We start from the raw sequence: 21,203 nt of genomic DNA, 5'->3' as shown, positions 1-21,203 counted from the left end.
TAAATGTAAGACTAGATACTGTAAAACTCCTAGAGGAAAACATAGGCAGAACATTCTATGACATAAATCACAGCACTTTTTTTGGATCCACCTCCTAAAATAAAGGAAAAAAACCCCAAAACAATAAAGAGACCTAATTAAACTTAAAAGCTTCTGCACAGCAAAGGAAACCATCAACAAAACAAAAAGACAACCTACTGAATGGGAGGAGAAAATATTTGCAAATGATATGAAGGATAAGGGATTAATATCCAACATATATAAACAGCTCATACAACTCAACACACACACACACACACACACACACACACAATTAAAAAATGGGCAGAAGAACTGAAAAGACATTTTTCCAAAGAGGAAATACAGATGGCCAACATGCACATGTCAATATCACTAATCATCAGAAAATGCAAATCAAAACCATAATGAGTTGTCACCTCACAACTGTCAGAATGCCTATCATCAAAAAGAACACAAATAACAGTGTTAGTGAGGATGTGGAGAAAAGGGAACCTTCCTGCACTGTTGGTAGGTATGTAAATTGGTGCAGCCACTGTGGAAAACAGTACAGAGGTTTCTCAAAAAACTAAAAATAGAACTAACCTATGACCCAGCAATTCCACTCCTGGGTATAAATCTGAAAGAAAAAGAAAAACCCAAAAGATACATGCACCACAATATTCATAGCAGCATTATTTACAATTGCCAAGATATGGAAGCAATGTAAGTAGTCATCAAGAAGTGGCCATAAAGAAGATGTGGTATAGATATATACAATGGAATACTACTCAGCCATAAAAAAGAATGAAATTTTGCCACTTGCAACAACATGGATGGACTTGGAGGGTATTATGCTAAGTGAAATAAGTCAGACAGAGAAAGACTAACACTATATGATAGCACTTACATGTGGAACCTAAAAAATACAACAAACCAGTGAATATAACAAAAAAGAAGCAGACTCGCAGATATAGAGAACAAACTAGTGGTTTGCAATGAGCGGAAGGGCAATATAGGGATGGGAGAGAGGGATGTACAAACTACTGGGTGGATACAAACTACTGGATAGGATACAAGGATGTATTGTACAATACAGGGAATATAGCCAATATTTTATAATAAATGTAAATGAAGTGTAGCCTTTAAAATCTGTATTAAAAATTTTTTAAAAAAGAAAGAAATGCTCACTTGGGAGATAATATTATAAAAGTAAAGAAATAATTTCCATAAAAATCAGGATACTGGATTGTTCTCACAGATGAGGGAGGGTTGTGATTTTAAGGGACTACAGACAGGGCTACTGGGATGGCTGGCTAGATTCTATATCCTGATGGGGCAGGTGGTTAAGATGCTCATCTTGGAAAAAATCATCTAGCAACATATATCTTAGGCAATATTCTGTGTTTGAGTTACAGTTATCAGTTTTAAAAGCATAAAAATTAAAAATGACGTGTTCAGGACTTCTCTGGTGGTCCACTGGCTAAGACTCTGGCTCCCAATGCCAGGGGCCCGGGTTCAATCCCTGGTCACAGAACTAGATCTCACATGCCACAACTAAGAGTTTGTATGCCACCTAAAAGATCCCGTGTGCTGCAACTAAGACCCGGCACAGCCAAATAAATAAATAAATAATTTTTAAAAAAACGACGTGTTCAAAGTAGCAACAATATGACCGATAACTTTACCAAAACAATAGAATTATAGCTTGAAAGTGCTGAAAGAAAATAACTGCCAACTTAGAATTCCATAACCAGAAAAAAGTATCTTCCATAAACTGAGTTAAAATAAACTTTCAAACAAAAGGAAAAACAAAACAATAAACCTGGTAGAATTCATCTGCAATAATGAATTGCAGGCTAAAGAAAATACTAGAATTCAATAATGAATTGCACTCTAAAGGAAATAACTAGAGTATTATGAAAGAGGAAGCCTGGAGATGCAGTGCAGAATGAAGAGCCACAAAATGGTAAAATATGATTACATCTAAATGAGCATCACCTATATAAAATATAATGATGCGATATGATGCTTAAAATATACAAACAATAAAAACAGGCTAATAATAGTATGTTAAATGAAGAGGGAAATAATAAAATTAATATGTTCATTTATATTCAACTTTAAAAAATACCTGTTTTAATCTTTAATGTAACCATCAAAAGAATAATAAAAGAAAGTAGCACAAGTTAATGTGGTAGGAAATTAAATAATACATGTTCAAGCCAAAAAGAGGCAAAATAGAAGGAAATACAGAATATAGAACGGGCAGAATGAATAGAAAACAGTAGATTTATATCCAAATATATCAGTAGGTATGTTTAATACGAACAGACTAAATATTACAATTAAAACACAATGATTGCCACATCATATAAAAATGTCATTTATGCTATTTTAAAAATCCTCTTAAATATCAACAGAAAGGTTCAAAGTGTAAAAATGAAAAAATATATTTTCATTCCTCTAAAACACTAAGCATATAAAGCTACTTTAGCTATAGCAATATCAAATAAAGCAGACCTAAAGAAACATTATTACTAGAAATAAAGACATTAAATAAATACTATAATTCCATTTATATGCATCTAATTACATAGCTCCAAAATATACAAAGCTGAAATTGTTAGAACAGGGAAATTAAAACAGGGAAATTATATTGCGAGATTTTAAAGAAGTGTCCCTCAGTATCTGATAGAATTGGCAGACAAGAAAAAGTCAGTAAGGATAAAGAAAAACTGAACCACATTAGCAAACATAACCTAGTTGTCAAGCACACTAAACTCAACAAAAACAGATATCATGTGTTTTTTCTTAAGTGTACTTGGAATAAAAAATGACCATATCCTGGGCATAAATAAGGTCTCAAAAATTTCAGAAGACTGAAAAATCAAGTGTTCTCAAGACATAGCAGAATAAAGCAAAAAATTTTTAAAAAAATAAAATTCCCCCACCCAAAGAATGTTTGGAAATCTACCAATACACTTTTAAATAACCCAAAGGTAAAAGGAAAATTACAAAGGAAATTAGAAATAGTAGTGAAATTCTGACACTACTTAGAAAGAAATCTATAGTCTTAAATACATGTATACATTAGGAGAAAGCCTAAATTTAATGATGTGAATAGTCACCAAAAGTTTTTAAGAGAAAGATCAGCAAATTAATTCCAAAGAAAGGAGAAGAAAAGAAATGATATAGACCAAAAATTAATAATGTAGGAAAAATACACACAATAGAGAAATAAAACCAAAAGTTGGTTTTTCAGGGGAAAAAAGTAATAAATCTCATAATTCCTTTGTGAGACTTATAATAATCTCCCTTTTATTACCATCATAGAGAAGTGATTTAAAAAAAAAAAGGAAACATTTATTGAACAATTTCTATATGCCAGTGTCATTCTAAGTATGTTATATATACTAATTCTACGAATACAAGAAACCTATCAGGAAACTGTTAACAGAGAAGTAATTTGTTGAACAAACTCGTTCCAGACAGAGCCTTCATAAAACAGCACACAGCTGCTATGTAGTAGCAACTCAATTCATCTCAGCTAAACTTACTAATCAACTTCAAACTATTAAAATTTAAACCATACTATTCCCTGGCAAATCACATACCCTACCCTTCCTGATTTATTCTTTCATATACTATTTTGGCATATTTATATAAAAATCAGTACTTTTAAAAATAATTGGAAGATCTGGCAACATTGTGCCTGAATTCCTATATGGCAACACTTAACTAGGGCTGAGCAGTGGCTTTCTCCTCCAGAGAGGTCTTAGACTTACTTTCTCTATTGGTCACAGTACTCAACACCTACCCTAACTTTTGAATGCATCTGACTTCATAACTTCCTGGATTTCAGGATAAAGTCTATGCTTCCTATTCTGTTTTTTCCACGATTTGGCCCAACAAGAACCTTCTTTTTTAACTGGATTATACCTAACAATTTCCAGAATGAGTTTTATATAAAAACATGAATTTCTAGAGAGCATAGGCTTACAGGATTAAATCACATTCTCTTTATTTCTGTCAAAAGGCACCAGAAACTGGGGTTCAGATGTGATAGCAAAAGGACTTGGGTCTTTGTTGAAATGATCTTAGATTTTCTTGAATTAAGTCAAAATGCTGAGTGTTTTCTCCTCATTCAACTGGGTTTTATTCTCAATAGGATCTTTTGTGATCACTGACTTCCATTAGCTTGTTTGAGGTGGGTTCTCTTCATTTATAAATGATTGGCAAACTATGTTTTACACTTCTCTGTACTAATCAAATATTTAATGATTTTTGAAGGACTTTTTCACTGTCCCAGAAGAGGCTCATATATAAATTCTTTGTGAAATAAAAATACTCTTTTACTTTTAAAAATTCTTTGTGATGTAATGTAAAAAAACTTACTGTTTATATTTAATAAGGTCTACCGTTCTCTGTGAGTAACCTTCAAGTAGGACCAACGTGGACTTTGGTCTGACCTGTGTCTAGGGAGTGTGTTTCAGTGTACAGCTCACAATGTGTGTCTTTGGTATGTTAGTTTGTTTCTGAACATGGATCTTGTTTTCACATGTTAAGGTTTAGGCATATTATTAGGCTTATATGTATCAGATTGTACTTTGTGGGTTTATCTCTGTAGAGCTTAGTGGTTAAGATCATAGAGTATTAATCTGGATTCAAATCTTGGCTCCAACCAACCTAAGTAGCCATGTGACCTTATATAGAAGTCACAACTTTTCTGAGGCTCAGTTCCTCATCTTTGAAATAGTACTTCTTAACAGTACTTACTTTGTAAGATTATTGTGAAGATAAAATGGAATAATAAATACATGCATAGTACCTGGACTATAGTGAATGTTTAATAAAGTTATTATTCTTACATAATCAATTTCAGTTTTTCTCTGGAAGAACATTTCCTACTTATGCTTTTTATTCTTACACTTAATCGTATACTATGCCACACTGTTTTAATCTTTCACACTCATTTTTTAGTTTATAAAATAATCACTGGATTTTACAGGTTCCTTATGGAAAATCTGATTTCATGAAAATATCCCCAGTGCTCTGCATAGCGTAAGGTACAGAGCATGTAGATATTAGAGGGGAAATGTTCAATATATACTTAATGAAAGAACATAGGCAAAAAAAAAAAGACTAATTTGAAGAGTTTGTGTTCAGGCTGCTCTTAATGTAAAACCACTTAAGATACTGAGATTTAGTGTCCAGTGTAAGCCAACATAAGCCACCTTACTGCCTTCCACTTGAGAAAGGTAGGTCAGGGACAAAACAAATTAAGGTAATTAAAAGAAGTGATGTGACACATGGAGGCTAAACAATACACTACTTAATAACCAAGAGATCAGTGAAGAAATAAAAAAAAACACCTAGAAACAAATGACAATGAAAACACGATGACCCAAAAACCTATGGGATGCAGCAAAAGCAGTTCTAAGAGGGAAGTTTATAGCAATACAATCCTACCTTAAGAAACAGGAAACATCCCAAATAAACAACCTAACCTTGAACCTAAAGCAATTAGAGAAAGAAGAACAAAAAAACCCCAAAGCTAGCAGAAGGAAAGAAATCATAAAGATCAGATCAGAAATAAATGAAAAAAAATGAAGGAAATGATAGTAAGGATCAATAAAACTAAAAGCTGGTTCATTGAGAAGATAAACAAAATTGATAAACCATTAGCCAGACTCATCAAGAAAAAAAGGGAGAAAAAGACTCAAATCAATAGAATTAGAAATGAAAAAGGAGAAGTAACAACTGACACTGCAGAAATAAAAAAAATCATGAGGGATTACTACAAGCAACTCTATGCCAATAAAATGGACAATCTGGAAGAAATGGACAAATTCTTAGAAATGCACAAACTGCCAAGACTGAATCAGGAAGAAATAGAAAATATGAACAGACCAATCACAAACACTGAAATTGAAACTGTGATTAAAAATCTTCCAACAAACAAAAGCCCAGGACCAGATGGCTTCACAGGCGAATTCTATCAAACATTTAGAGAAGAGCTAACACCTATCCTTCTCAAACTCTTCCAAAATATAGCAGAGGGAGGAACACTCCCAAACTCATTCTACGAGGCCACCATCACCTTGATACCAAAACCAGACAAGGATGTCACAAAGAAAGAAAACTACAGGCCAATATCACTGATGAACATAGATGCAAAAATCCTCAACAAAATACTAGCAAACAGAATCCAACAGCACATTAAAAGGATCATACCATGATCAAGTGGGGTTTATCTCAGGAATGCAAGGATTCTTCAATATACGCAAATCAATCAACGTGAGATACACCATATTAACAAACTGAAAAATAAAAAACATATGATCATCTCAATAGATGCAGAGAAAGCTTTTGACAAAATTCAACACCCATTTATGACAAAAACCCTCCAGAAAGTAGGCATAGAGAGAAATTTCCTCAACATAATAAAGGCCATATATGACAAACCCACAGCCAACATCGTCCTCAATGGTGAAAAACTGAAAGCATTTCCACTAAGATCAGGAACAATACATGGTTGCCCACTCTCACCACTATTATTCAACATAGTTTCAGAAGTATTAGCCCCAGCAATCAGAGAAGAAAAAGAAAGAAAAGGAATCCAAATCGGAAAAGAAGAAGTAAAGCTGTCACTGTTTGCAGATGACATGATACTATACACAGAGAATCCTAAAGATGCTACCAGAAAACTACTAGAGCTAATCAATGAATCTGGTAAAGTAGCAGGATACAAAATTAATGCACAGAAATCTCTGGCATTCCTATACACTAATGATGAAAAATCTGAAAGTGAAATTAAGAAAACACTCCCAATTACCATTGCAACAAAAAGAATAAAACATCTAGGAATAAACCTACCCAAGGAGACAAAAGACCTATATGCAGAAAACTATAAGACACTGATGAAAGCAATAAAAGATGATACAAATCGATAGAGAGATATACCATATTCTTGGATTGGAAGAATCAACATTGTGAAAATGACTCTACTACCCAAAGCAATCTACAGACTCAATGCAATCCCTATCAAACTACCACTGGCACTTTTCACAGAACTGGAACAAAAAATTTCACAATTTGTATGGAAATACAAAAGAACCCAAATAGCCAAAGCAATCTTGAGAATGAAAAATGGAGCTGGAGGAATCAGGCTCCCTGACTTCAGACTATACTACAAAGCTACAGTAATCAAGACAGTATGGTACTGGCAGAAAAACAGAAAGATAGATCAGTGGAACAGGATAGAAAGCCCAGAGATAAACCCATGCACATATGGTCACCTTATTTTTGATAAAGGAGGCAAGAATATACAGTGGAGAAAAGACAGCCTCTTCAATAAGTGGTGCTGGGAAAACTGGGCAGGTACATGTAAAAGTATGAAGTTACAACACTCCCTAACACCATACTCAAAAATAAACTCAAAATGGATTAAAGACCTAAATGCAAGGCCAGACACTATCAGACTCTTAGAGGAAAACATAGGCAGAACACTCTATGACATAAATCACAGCAAGATCCTTTTTGACCCACCTCCTAGAGAAATGGAAATAAAAACAAAAATAAACAAATGGGACCTAATGAAACTTAAAAGCTTTTTCACAGCACAGGAACAAGATGAAAAGACAATCCACAGAATGGGAGAAAATATTTGCAAATGAAGCAACTGAGAAAGGATTAATATCCAAAATTTACAAGCAGCTCATGTAGCTCAATATCAAAAAAACAAACAATCCAATCCAAAAATGGGTAGAGGACCTAAATAGACATTTCTCCAAAGAAGATATACAGATTGCCAACAAACACATGAAAGAATGCTCAACATCGTTAATCATTAGAGAAATGCAAATCAAAACTAAAATGAGATCATCTCACACTGGTCAGAATGGCCATCATCAAAAATCTAGAAACAATAAATGCTGGAGAGGGTGTGGAGAAAAGGGAACCCTCCTGCACTGTTGGTGGGAATGTAAATTGATACAGCCACTATGGAGAACAGTATGGTGGTTCCTTAAAAAACTAAAAATAGAATTACCATACGACCCAGTAGTCCCACTACTGGGCATATACCCTGAGAAGACCATAATTCAAAAAGAGCCATGTACCAAAATGTTCTTTGCAGCTCTATTTACAATAGCCAGGACATGGAAGCAAACTAAGTGTCCATCAACAGATGAATGGATAAAGATGTGGCACATATACACAATGGAATATTACTCAGCCATAAAAAGAAACGAAATTAAGTTATTTGTAGTGAGGTGGTTGGACCTAGATAGAGTCTGTCATACAGAGTGAAGTAAGTCAGAAAGAGAAAAACAATACCATATGGTAACACATATATATGGAATCTAAGAAAAAAAAAAAGGTCATGAAGAACCTAGGGGTAAGACGGGAATAAAGACACTGACCAACTAGAGAATGGACTTGAGGATATGGGGGGGGGGAAGGGTAAGCTGTGACAAAGTGAGAGAGTGGCATGGACATATATACACTACCAAATGTAAGGTAGATAGCTAGTGGGAAGCAGCCGCATAGCACAGGGAGATCAGCTAGGTGGTCTGTGACCACCTAGAGGGGGGGGATAGGGATGGGGGAAGGGAGGGAGACGCAAGAGGGAAGAGATATGGGAACATATGTGTATGTATAACTGATTCACTTTGTTATAAAGCAGAAACTAACACACCATTGTAAAGCAATTATACTCCAATAAGGATGTTAAAAAAAAAATAGAAGTGATGTGAATGTCTTTCACTTCTGAGTAGGACGGGGTTGTATATATATATTTTAAGTCATTAGAAAGCTGCTTAAACAACAGTACTAGTGATGCCAAGATTCCTGAGGGGAGAGGTGAGTTAATAGGCTGCAGCTGTTATTTTCCTGGGGGCATTTGTGGATTCTGAGAATAGAACAAAATGTTGAGAATCTATGCTTTGTCACAGGTCCACTGCCAGAGGACAAATATACCAGCAGTGTTTCGGCAGTCTTACTATGCTAGATGGACAAAATTAATAATATGAGAGGCCAAAACCCAACGAGACACGATGGGTGCAAAACTGAGCTGATGGGTCCCTCAAGACACTCGCAGAAACTATGCAGGGTGAAGGGACAAAAAAAGCTCAGCAAAAGCCTCTGAAAAGCAGAAGGGATTTTCAGCTGTCTTGCCTGAGAAGATGAGAGTCATAAATAGTACCTATGAGAAGGAAGGGGCCTAGAACCACACCAACTCTCAGTTAAAAGCCCAAACGGCTGAAAATTAAGAACTCGACAGTTTTTTGTTTGTTTGTTTTTTAATATTTAGGATTTAGAGAAAAGCTGCAAAGATAAAGAGTTCCTGTACACAGGAACTTCGCCCTTCACCCAGCTTCTCTTAATGTTAACATCACATATAACCACAGTAAATTTTGCAAAAACCAAGAAATTAACATTGGTACAATACTATTACCTACACTGCAGACTTTATTTGGATTTCACCAGTTTTTCCAATAATGTACTTTTTCTCTTCCAGGATCCAATATAGGATACCATGTTGCATTTAGTCATCATTTCTCCTTAGTCTCCTCCAATCTGTGACAAGTTTCTGTTCTCCCTGTTTCTCATGATCTTGACATATTGGTCAGGTATTTTGTAAAAAATTTCTCAATTTGGTTTTGTCTGTTGTATTCTCATGTTTAGACTAAGGTTATGGGTTTGGGGGAACCATATGACACAGACGTGCCCTTCACAGCCCCTGATATCAAAGGATACATGCTATCAATATGAGTTATCACTAGTGATGTTAATCTTGATCACTTTGATAATAATGTAGTGTCATTTGCCAGATTTCTCCACCTAAATTACTATTTCTTTTTTCCATGCTCTATTCTTAGACATAAACCAAGTCCAGCCCACACTCAAGAAGAGAAGAATTAAGCTCTATCTCCTGGAGTGGGCAATATGAACAATTATGATTTAGGATTCTTCTGTAAGGAAGATTGGTCCATTCTCACCATTAGTCATTCATTGTTTCACTTACATCAGTGTGGACTCATGGATATTTATTTTATTGTTTGGATTACAATTGATACTAATGCTATTTATTTCGTTGCTCAAATTATTCCAGAAATGGCCACTGAGGCTCATTCAGGTTGCTCCTGTGTCCTTTTTTTTTTTGAGTTTTTATTTATTTTTTTATACAGCAGGCTCTTATTATCTATTTTATACATTAGTGTATAGATGCCAATCCCAATCTCCCAATTCATCACACCACCACCACCCACCCCCCCACTTTCCCCTCTTGGTGTCCATACGTTTGTTCTCTACATCTATGTCTTTATTTTGATATGCCCCTATTCCCCTCACCTTTCTTGAACAATTCCTCACTTTCCACATTACAAGATGTTCTATACTAATCTTCTGTTTTCCCTGCTCCACCCCGAGAATTAGCTATTGCTCCAAGAAAAAAGCCCTGGTAACTTTCATAGAAAATAGGTATTTAGAAATACGTGATAGGTATTAGATCTGGGAGCTGGGTGTCCTTGTTGCTATTAGGTTGTCACTCCTTCTAGGCCCTTTCGGAGGGCAAAGACAGGAAATATGTGTGTATACTAACCCACGTATATTCATATATCTATATCTCTGAATTAATCTATCTGTATATATTAAAATAAACATGAATTAAAACTGTCATCTCAGACTCTAATCCAACTTCCCAGGGTTCATTCTAGCTTTTTCCCATCTTGTTTCTTTATAACTTCTTTTTTCTGACAATAAGAAACCTGGTTGTTTTATCCACAATTTATTTACTTATTTATCCAACTCTCATATACATGTATTTTCAGAATTGTTAATCCACATCCCTGTGTGAAACACATTTATCTACTAGAGCAGGGGTCGGCAAACAGCTCCCAGGGCAATTCTGGCCCTTTGCCTGTTTTGGTATGGCTGATAGCTGAGAGTAATTTTTATATTTTTAAATGACTGGGGGGAAAAAACTGAATATTTCATGAAAATTACATGAAATTCACATTTTATGCACATGGATAAAGTTTTATTGAAACACATTCATGCTCATTTGTTTATGTGTTGTCTATGACTGCTTTCGTGCTATATCAACAGAGCTGAGTAGTTGTGACAGGGGACCCTATGGCACACAGACTCACAAAATATTTACTATCTGGCTCCTTCCAGAAAAAGTTTGGTGATCCCTAAACAAGAATATAGTGATCATGTAGTTCTTTTTGGCTTTAGTGTTACAGTATCCAGCCAAAATACCACATTCCAGAGTAATTTAGATAAGCTAACTTAAGATAAGTCTTGTATTTTTAATACTGCTAGTTTATTATAATCTACATTAAATCTTCAGAAGACCCAACATCACACTTTTAATTTTTAATACAATAAATTTAACTTTCTAATGTACATTTTTCTAGGAGTTTTGACAAATGCATAAAATTATATATCAGTCACACCAGTATATCAGGCAGTTCCTGTACCCTAAAAATTCTCCTGTGAGGCTGGTTTCTTTGTAGTCGACAGCTTCTGCATCTCCTAACTTTTGCTATTTTAACAATGTCGTATAAATAAAAACGTACAATGTGTAGCTTTGGGGTTCTGGCGTCTTTCATTTAGCAAACTAACTTAAGATTCATCATGTTGTAGCATACATTAATAGCTCATTCTTTTTTATTGCTGAATTATATTCGATTGAATGGCTATACCATAGTTTGTTCCCCATTCACAATTAAAGTGCATCTTGTTTGCCTCTAGTTTTTGGTAATGATGAATAAAGTTTCTATGAACATTCATGTACAGGTTTCTGTGTGAAGATATGCTTTCAATTCACTTGGGTAAACAGCTAAGAAAAGGATTGCTGGGTCATATAAGTGTATGTTTAAACTTATACATAACTACCTTCAAACTGTCCTCGAAAGTGGCTGTACCTCTGAGCATTCCCACCAGCATTGAATGAGAATTCCTGTTGCTCCATATCCTTGACAGCATTTGCTACTGCAAGTTTTGCAGGGTTTCTTTGCGGCACTGGGGTCGAGGGATGTTTCTGTTTAACAAATTCTAATATGTGTGTAGTGCATCTCAAGTAGTTTTAATTTGCATATTTGTAACGACTATTGAGCATCTTTTCACATATTAATTGGATAAAAATGTCTGTTCAGATCATGTGCCCAGTTTTAATTGGGTTATTTATTTTCTTATTGTTGAGTCTGAAGAGTTGTTTTTATACATTTTAATTATGGATATAAGTCCTTAATTATCTATGTGATTTGCAAATATTTTCATTCAGACAAGGGCTCATCTTTCTATTCTCTTAACAGTGTCTTTCACAGAGCAAAAGTTTTTAATTTCAATGAAGTTTAATTTATCAATAATTTTGCTTTTCCTTTATGGATCATGTGTTTGGTGTCATATCTAAAGTCATTGCTAAATATAAATTAAGGGGATTTTCTACTATGTTTTAGGTATAGGATATATATATTTTTCCTAGGCCTTGATTCTTTTTTTGTTGTTGTTGTTGTATGCGGGCCTCTCACTGTTGTGGCCTCTCCCGTTGCAGAGCACAGGCTCCGGACACACAGGTTCAGCGGCCATGGTTCACGGGCCCAGCCACTGTGCGGCATGTGGGATCTTCCCAGACCGGGGCACGAACCCGTGTCCCCTGCATCGGCAGGCAGACTCTCAACCACTGCGCCACCAGGGAAGCCCCTAGGATATATTTTGAATTATGTGTCAAGGAGTTTGTTTTTGTTTTCGTTTTTCGACAACCATGTGTTAAAAAGACAACAAATGCAAAGACTCCATTTAATTGACTTTGTACTTTTGTCAAAAATCAATATTTGTGTGGGTCTATTTCCAGAGTATCTCTCCTATTCCTTGATATCTGTGTCTATAATTTAGTCAATACTACAGTCTTCATTGCTATGCTTTACAGTAAGTCTTAAAATTAGGTAGTGGGTCCTCCAACTTTGTTCTTTTCAGAACTGTTTTGGTTTTTCAAGTTCCTGTGCTTTTCTATACATCCTAGAATCAACTTGTCAATATCTATTTAAAAGCTTGACGGAGTTTTATCATTTCATTGAATCTAGAGTTCAAACTGGGGAAAATTGACATCTTAATTTGGAGTCCTCCAATCCATGAATATGGTATATCTCTGTTTAGTTCTAACTTCTTTGATTTCTTTCAGTGGTGTTTTGTAGTTCTCAGAATGCAGATCCTGCATTAGGTATAATCCTGTTAGAATTATACCTAAGCATTTCAATTTCTGGTGCTATTGTAAATTGTATGGGTTTTCTAAATGAAAATTCCAATTGTTCATTGCTGGTATATAGGAAATATTACTTTCTTTGTATTTTGTGACATTGCTAAACTCACTTATTAGGAGCTTTTAGGTTGTTTGGAATTTCTACATAGATAACCATATCCTTCGCAAATACAGTTTTGTTTCTTCCCTTCTAACCTTTATGCCTTTCATCTATTTTTCTTGCCTGTCTGCATTATCTAAGACTCCCAGTATGATGTTAAAGGAATGGTGAGAGAGGGCATGCTTGCCTTGTTTCTGAGCTTAGGGGGAAAGTATTCAGTCTTTCACCATTAAGTATAATGTTAGCTGTAGGTTTTTCACAGATGGTCTTTATTAGGTTAACGAAGTATCCTTCTACCTCAACTTTACTAAGAGTGTTTATCATGAATAGAGTTGAATTTTTTTGGATACTTTTTCTGCCTATTGAAATGACACTGAGAACAAATATGTATTTAATCTGTTAATAGGAGGAATTTACATTGCATTTCTGGAATAAGCCCACATGATTAGGATGTATTTTCATTTTTATATTTCTGGTTCTAATTTGCTAATATGTTGTTAGGGATTTTTACATATATGTTCATGAAGGATTTTGGTCTGTATTTTTCTTTTCTTGTAATGTCATTGTCTGGTTTTGGCATCAGAAGAAATGTTGATATCATAAGATGACCTGGGGAGTATTCTTTCTTCTATTTTCAGGAATGTGTAAAACTGGCATTATGTTTTCCTTAAAGGTTTGGTAGAATTCACTAGAGAAAGCCTCTGAGCTTAGGGTTTTCTTTTACGGAAGATTCCTAACTTTAAATTAAATTTCTTTAATAGATATACAACCATTGCAATTATCTATTTCTTTTTGAGTTAGCCTCGGTAGTTTATGTCTTTCAAGATGTTCTTGAAAGTTATGTCTTTCAAGAAGTTTCAAATAGTTTTAACAGCAATGTAAACAGAGCAGAAGACAGGATTAGCAAACTAGAGGACATTTCAAAAGAAAGTATCTAAACTAGAAAGAGAGAGAGAGAGAAAAAAAAAAGAATTAAAAACATCAAAATAAGCATATGATACACAGTCTAAAGACCTTATATAAATGTAACTGGAAATTCCAGATGGACAGTAAATAGATATTGGGGCAGAAGCAATGTTTAAAGAAAGAATGAACAGGTTTTCCAAAACTGATGAAAGACATCAACCTAAAAATTTAAGAAGCTCTGCAAACTTAAAGTAGAATTGATCCAAGAAAATTACATCTAGGTATATCACAGTACGATTACTAAACACGAAGCTGAAGAGCAAATCTTAATTGCAACAGAGGGGGGAAACCCCACATTACTGCAAAGGAATGACAGCTGACTTTTCAACTGACACAAATGAATGGCTTCTTTGAAGTGCCCAAGGAAGGAATTCCCTGGCAGTGCAGTGGTTAGGATTCCACTTTCACTGCTTTCACTGCCAAGGGCACAGGTTCAATCCCTGGTCAGAAAGCTAAGATCCCATAAGCCATGTGGTGTGGCAAAAAAAAAAAAAAAAAAAGTGCCAAAGAAAATAACCACCAACCTAGAAATTTATAACTTTATATCTAGTAAAACCACCCTACATAGAAGTAAAATCATGTTTTCAAACAAACAAAACTGGAATTCAAAGCCAGGATAATAACATGAAAGAAAGTACTAAAGGGAGTTTTTTGGGCAGGAGGAAAATGACTCAAAAATCCAAATGGGAATATGGAATTGCACGAAAGGATGAAGAATAATAGAAAGGGTAAATATGTGATTAAAATGAATAAACATTACTATGCAAACAAAATTAATTAGTTGTGTGTTTTATATAAGTAGAATCAAAATTCATGATAATAGATGTTCAGAAGAAGAGGTGGGGGCTTCCCTGGTGGCGCAGTGGTTGAAAGTCCATCTGCTGATGCAGGGGACACGGGTTCGTGCCCCGGTCCGGGAAGATCCCACATGCCGCGGAGCGGCTGGGCCCGTGAGCCATGGCCGCTGAGCCTGCGCGTCCGGAGCCTGTGCTCTGCAATGGGAGAGGCCACAACAGTGAGAGGCCCGCGTACGGCAAAAAAAAAGAAGAGGTGGGTTAATAAAAGAGTTAACTGTTTTTAGGTCCCAACATTACTGGGGAGGTCAACAAAGAAATAATTTGTTATATACGCAAGTTGAAATCTCTAGGGAAATGAATAACAGAATAGTAAAAAAATGAATCATGAGTTAATAAAAAGGAAATGGATAATTAAAAAGTTACTATCCAAATAAAAGCTGCATCAATCTACATAAAAATTCTAGATTTTCATTATTGGAAAGAACTCTCATGTGCTATTCACAAGATACGCACTTTAAATATATTGATAAAAAGCAAAGGATGGAAAAATATACACCATGCATATACTAGGGAAAAGAAAGCTGCTATAACTATACAACTAGTAGACAAAACATACTGTGAAACAAGAAATATTACTAGAAACAAAAAGGGAACCTTTACATAAGAGGTTTGTATCATAGTCTGAAATCTGTATCCAACTAACAATTTGGCTTCAAAATACATAAAATAAAATTAACAGAACTAGAAAGAAAAACAGACATATTCACAATCATAAAACTTGAAACTTTCATGAAATTTGACACCTACCTACCACTATACAGAAAAAATTAATTCCAACAAAAAGCCTTTAGAAGAAAACATATGATAGAATCTTGAACTAGACTGATGGAAGAAATTTTCACATATTGAGGTATGGGGAATCATTCTGGCTTGTACATCATTTGACTTGAACTTTATGCTAACTAGAGCCAGCAGTCTTATGGTCTGTCAAATGTACATTGTACAATTGCTTTAACTAAAAACAACAACAACAACAAACAACAAAAAAGGACTTTGCACTTACCAGACTGTTTAGAATGTCCACTTGGAAGATAGGGATAAATGTGGGCCCTTTCTATGACACTAATGCTAGTAGTCCTTCGAAGATGCGGTTCCCTTCTCAGACACTGGGGTCATGCTGACTCGCTGTGTATGTGCTAATCAGTCTCTTTGGAAACTTTGAAGGACTGTACCCCTGTCATGTCTGATGTTTGTTCTTTGTTCTGACAAGATATGAAACTGCAGTTCAGGCATCCAAAATGGAGCCAGTTGGTCACTGTGGATGTGGTTTCAGACACGTTCCTGCATCACTAAGACCTTGAAATTTTCTGAACTGTATCAAACTCAAGGATACCACCAGCAGTTCTCAAAACAACATCTGCAGCTGCAGCCAGCTGCAACCTTAAGGTCTCAAGGTCTCCCCCTGTGACTATACAGCCATTTCGGACCCTAACCAATCCTTACTTAACTCATCTACCTAAATGTAACTCTGCGGTTTTTGCTGATATAAGCCTCCTCCACTTTGTTGTCTGGCAGAACACAATTCAAGTACTTCTACTTCACAATTCAAGTGTCCTCAGCTATAGTCCTCAGTCTGGCTCTAATAAAACTCTTCTCTATTCCTATTTTGAATTTATTATTTCTGTTGACAAGACAAAAATTGTAAAAATGCTAATAAAAAAAGATAAATTTGATTCATTGTATGTAAAAACTTTTCATCAAAAGATACCATTAAGAGAATGAAAAGGCAAGGCACAGAGTGGAAAAAGAAAATTGCAAAACATATACCTGACATATCACAAATCAATATGGAACTTTAACAAAACAAAAAAAGAGACAACTCAGTACAAAAATAGGCAAATAACTTGAACAAGTACTCACAAAAGAGGATATCCAAATAGCCAATAAACATATGTACTAGTCATCAAGAAATAGCAAATTAAAACCATTATGTTATAAAACCATTTCTCACTATCAAAATGCCAAAATTGAAATACACACACACACAACCTATCAGTAGCAGCGAGGACAAACTGAATTCACACAGGCTGGTGGTGGGAGTGTAAACTGTTAAAATCACTTGGAAAAGTCTTTGGTGGTATCTAGTAAAGCTTAATGTTTACACACTCTACGAGCAATTCCACTGGTAGGGACATACCCAAATAAAATGTATACAAGGTTACCCAAGGATTAATAAGCTGTTCATAGCAGTTCTAAAATAGCTCAAACCAGAAACAACCCACATGTCCATAAATAGAGGAACGCATAAATCAATGGCAGTATTTTCACGCAATGAAATACCATGCAGCAGCAAGAGTGCAGAGCTATATAACAAGATGTCTGTATTGCAAAAATGTCTGAATTGAAAAAACAAAATGAAGTAACTAAGAAAAGAAGGGAAAAAACATGGTTGGATGTCATTTGTATAAAGATCAAAAATATACAATACTAATCTTGCTATTAGAAGTTAGGATAATGTTAACACTGGGAGTGACAGTCACTGGGACTATCTATATTACACTTTGAAAACAAATTTAATTTAAAATCAATATGCATACAGAAACTTTCAACAGTACAAACTGATGTCAATGTCACATAATCCAGTTATATCCCAGGACTAAGCTTGGTGTCCAACATGACTCATGATAAACAATTGTTTTTAAATTAATGACTGAAACAAGAAATCAAACACAAAAAGAATAATATACTGTAATTATCTCCCAGCTGTTGTTCATATATATGTTTATTTGCCTTATGTCAGAAAGTATTCTCATACTGATCTTCTCTAATATTAAACCTGATAAACCTGACCTCTTCTTTTCCTCTTTTAAGTTTTAATTAACATAAAAATCAGCTGGGAAACTTCTCCAAAATACATGTGTCTCATCCCATCTCTCGTTCTACCATTTAATCAAATCTGTTTGCAGGAAATGGAATTGCTTTATTCTGGGCCACAAAACAAGGGTTCCCATATTTTGAAGGCTGTGAAAAAATTATCATAAAGTCACTACTTACTGACTCTTTATGAGATAGTTATCACTAACATTTTTTATAGTTCACATGATCTGTGTCAAACATTTTGCATAATGACTCAGGTCAAGCAGGAAGTTAGATACATTGCCTTTAGCAAAACCACTGACTTCCATTAAATGGAGGTTGTATCTTTTCTATTCCTTCCCAGTGATTAAACTTTGTGAGCTTTAAGCATCTTGGGTGGTTTTCATGCCTAATTATAAAAAGCCTTCAAAAGAAAAATTTAGAAACTAACATATAAATGTCTCTGATGAGCCTGATGTGATTTCAAGACATTCTTTACCCGGTCATGGATCTCATCGCAGTTTGAAGGTGAACACCAATCAGAATGGAATCTGTAGGCATAAAAAACAAAGGTGACTTGTAGCCAGAGGGAGAGAAAAGTAAATCTTTCCAAATGCCAGACACAGAAAGTTATTTTTTCTTATCTCTATGTGATAACATAAAAAGATTAAAATAACATATTTTCTTTCTTTGACCGAGGACGAGAGGCAGATATAAAATCAGGTACCAATTCTCAACTGCAGTATTAAGTCCTCACAATATGTTCCATTAACAGTCTTAATAATAAAGTTTGACATGATTTGGGGAGAGCATATCTATATATCTGACCATTTTAACAATTTCCATACATAATTCTTTAGAGGTTTATCTTTAAATAAAGATATAAATTTTTATATTAGAGCAATAACTCCACCTATAGTGCCTTTAAAATTAGTTCTTATTTTCCAGTCTTGAAATTAAACATGTCAAAGAAGAAGGAAAGCAACTATTCCTCTTTCTCATGCCCTCTTCCCAAACTCAAAACTGGCACTTGTATAATTAAGCTACTTTATTTGTTTTATACAAGTAATAATGAAAATTTCCACATCCATCTGATTATAATGCATCTACATGACATATTCTTGATAATTCCTTTATAAAGGAATGAGTACTAAAATGTTAATAGGTTGCTTAAAACTTTCTAGCTCCCAGTTTGTTCTTACAAAGTTATAATTGTATGTGTTTACACAAAGTATAAACTGTTAAGCAGGATAAATGATTTACATAATCTGTTTTAAAGAATGCAATCAGTAATGGATGATGAACTATATATAAATTTTAATCTGCATTTGTAATAGGAAGTGTTGCTGCATTTATGGAAATATATCGGCAGACCTTGCTATTTGCTACATATGTAACACATCTTGAAAATCAGAGACCCAAATATCCAGCTCCAAGAGGATCTCTTCAATGATACTATGAGAGGATCCACTAGTCTGTGCTGTGGTATAAGAAATGATTACCTAGCAATCTAACTCCATTTACAAAAAGCAAAACCTTTAGCATGATTAAAAAGAATATCAGCTCCTTTTAAATTAGATTTTCTATTATTTCTTAGTCTGATTTTAGTAATAACTCTACAAGCTAATATAAATTATAAGTCATAATATTAATATTTATACTTTAAGGAGAAAACTGCTTCTGAAATGTAACACTTATAATCAAAATTGAAACCCTTGTATGGTGTGCTAACCCTATTGGAGATATTCTTTAAATAGGCTTAAAGCAAAAAGGACTTTCACTATAAATAAATTCATTTGCTTAGAATCACTGGTTAAGTTTTCAAAAGTCTGTTTGTTTATTCATATACATGGTTAAGGAGTCAGCTTTTTACAGCAATCTTAGAGGAAAACTTATTTAACTTTAATGAAGATTTACCCAGATAAACCAGAGCTGTATGTTCTGTCATATTCCCAATTTTGCCTGGGACATAAAATCTACATTTACATCAGTTTAAATTGTTTATTGATTCCAATGGATTGTATAAACATAGTATATTTCTCGGTGACCTAAAAGTCAGATCAGAGAATGTCTTATATTTAAAGATATGGTACCGAGTGTGCTAAAAAGAACAAAATGTTTTTGTTCCTAGTAATGTCTTAAAGACATATTGTTTGACATATTTTACTTTCTTCTATAGACTAGATCTAGATCTTTTTTAGCAAATACACTCAAAGCAGAGGTGTTCTACGTTAGTGAAAGTAAAAAAGTTTATTTACCCTGGAAAGTACCCCAATAAAATTTTATTAACTTATTTAGATGTATTCAAACTAAATTGCCATTATATTCTTTTATTTTAAAGTACCTCAAATTTCCTCAAGTCATAAGTAAAATATGTAATGTTTAATATTTGAATCACTGATATCCTTCTGGCAAAGAACTTATTTATCTATATCTACTATCCAACATCAAAATAAATGTGTAAATGCTGTTACCTACTCTAAACCATCCCCTGCATTGAAATATGAAAAAGGGACAGTTGACTTTAGCTACCCTCAATAAAGAATTTTTGAAAATAGCCTCAGTGAAGAATTTATCAACCTGGCTTCAAAAGCTGGGACAATTATATACAAAGATAAAATAACACAAGACTAAAACTGATATTTTACTATAGTAGTAGACAACTGGAGAGTTCTGCAAAATATGCAAAAAGGTAGAAAAATAAATCAATATTTATAAAAACATATCCAAGGAGATACAGGTAAAAAAAATTCTTGAAAACCTACAGATATGGCAAAGAACCTAATCAAGAAAACCACAAGGGCTTCCCTGGTGGCGCAGTGGTTGAGAGTCCGCCTGCCGATGCAGGGGACACGGGTTTGTGCCCCGGTCTGGGAGGATCCCACATGCCGCGGAGCGGCTGGGCCTGTGAGCCATGGCCGCTGAGCCTGCGTGTCTGGAGCCTGTGCTCCACAACGGGAGAGGTCACAACAGTGAGAGGCCCACATACCACAAAAAAAAAAAAAAAAAAAAAAAAGAGAAAACCACAAGTGCTTAATTCTAAAAGTAGGGAAAAAGAGTGTACACCAACTGAATAACTGAATATCTGAACATCTGAGCAGACATGGAAATCAAAGAAAGTCCCTGAAAACTGAGATGCAAGTTACCAGACTTCAGTAGAAAAACCTCTCTTCAAGAGCTTCTCTTGAACTTTTAAAGCCTATAGATACACAGACAT

General features: G+C 34.7%; 1 protein-coding gene across 3 annotated transcripts in view; it reads right to left on the bottom strand.

The window, feature by feature from the left end:
* SPATA6 (spermatogenesis associated 6) overlaps positions 1-21,203 on the bottom strand; it is a 150,530-nt gene that overhangs the window by 31,503 nt on the left and 97,824 nt on the right. For 2 of the 3 annotated variants that reach the window (XM_007448017.1, XM_007448018.1), the window contains one exon: positions 18,438-18,537. In XM_007448017.1, the coding sequence (XP_007448079.1) occupies positions 18,438-18,537 (100 nt within the window). The remainder of the gene's footprint in view (positions 1-18,437; positions 18,538-21,203) is intronic. The other variant, XM_007448019.1, reaches the window with a different exon arrangement.

This window comes from Lipotes vexillifer, unplaced genomic scaffold (assembly GCF_000442215.2).
Source record: "Lipotes vexillifer unplaced genomic scaffold, Lipotes_vexillifer_v1.1 scaffold1375, whole genome shotgun sequence".
In the NCBI taxonomy this organism is placed as follows: Eukaryota; Metazoa; Chordata; class Mammalia; order Artiodactyla; family Lipotidae; genus Lipotes; species Lipotes vexillifer.
The sequence above is the reverse complement of the archived record's forward strand: the minus strand, read 5'-3'. Positions and strand labels throughout refer to the sequence as shown.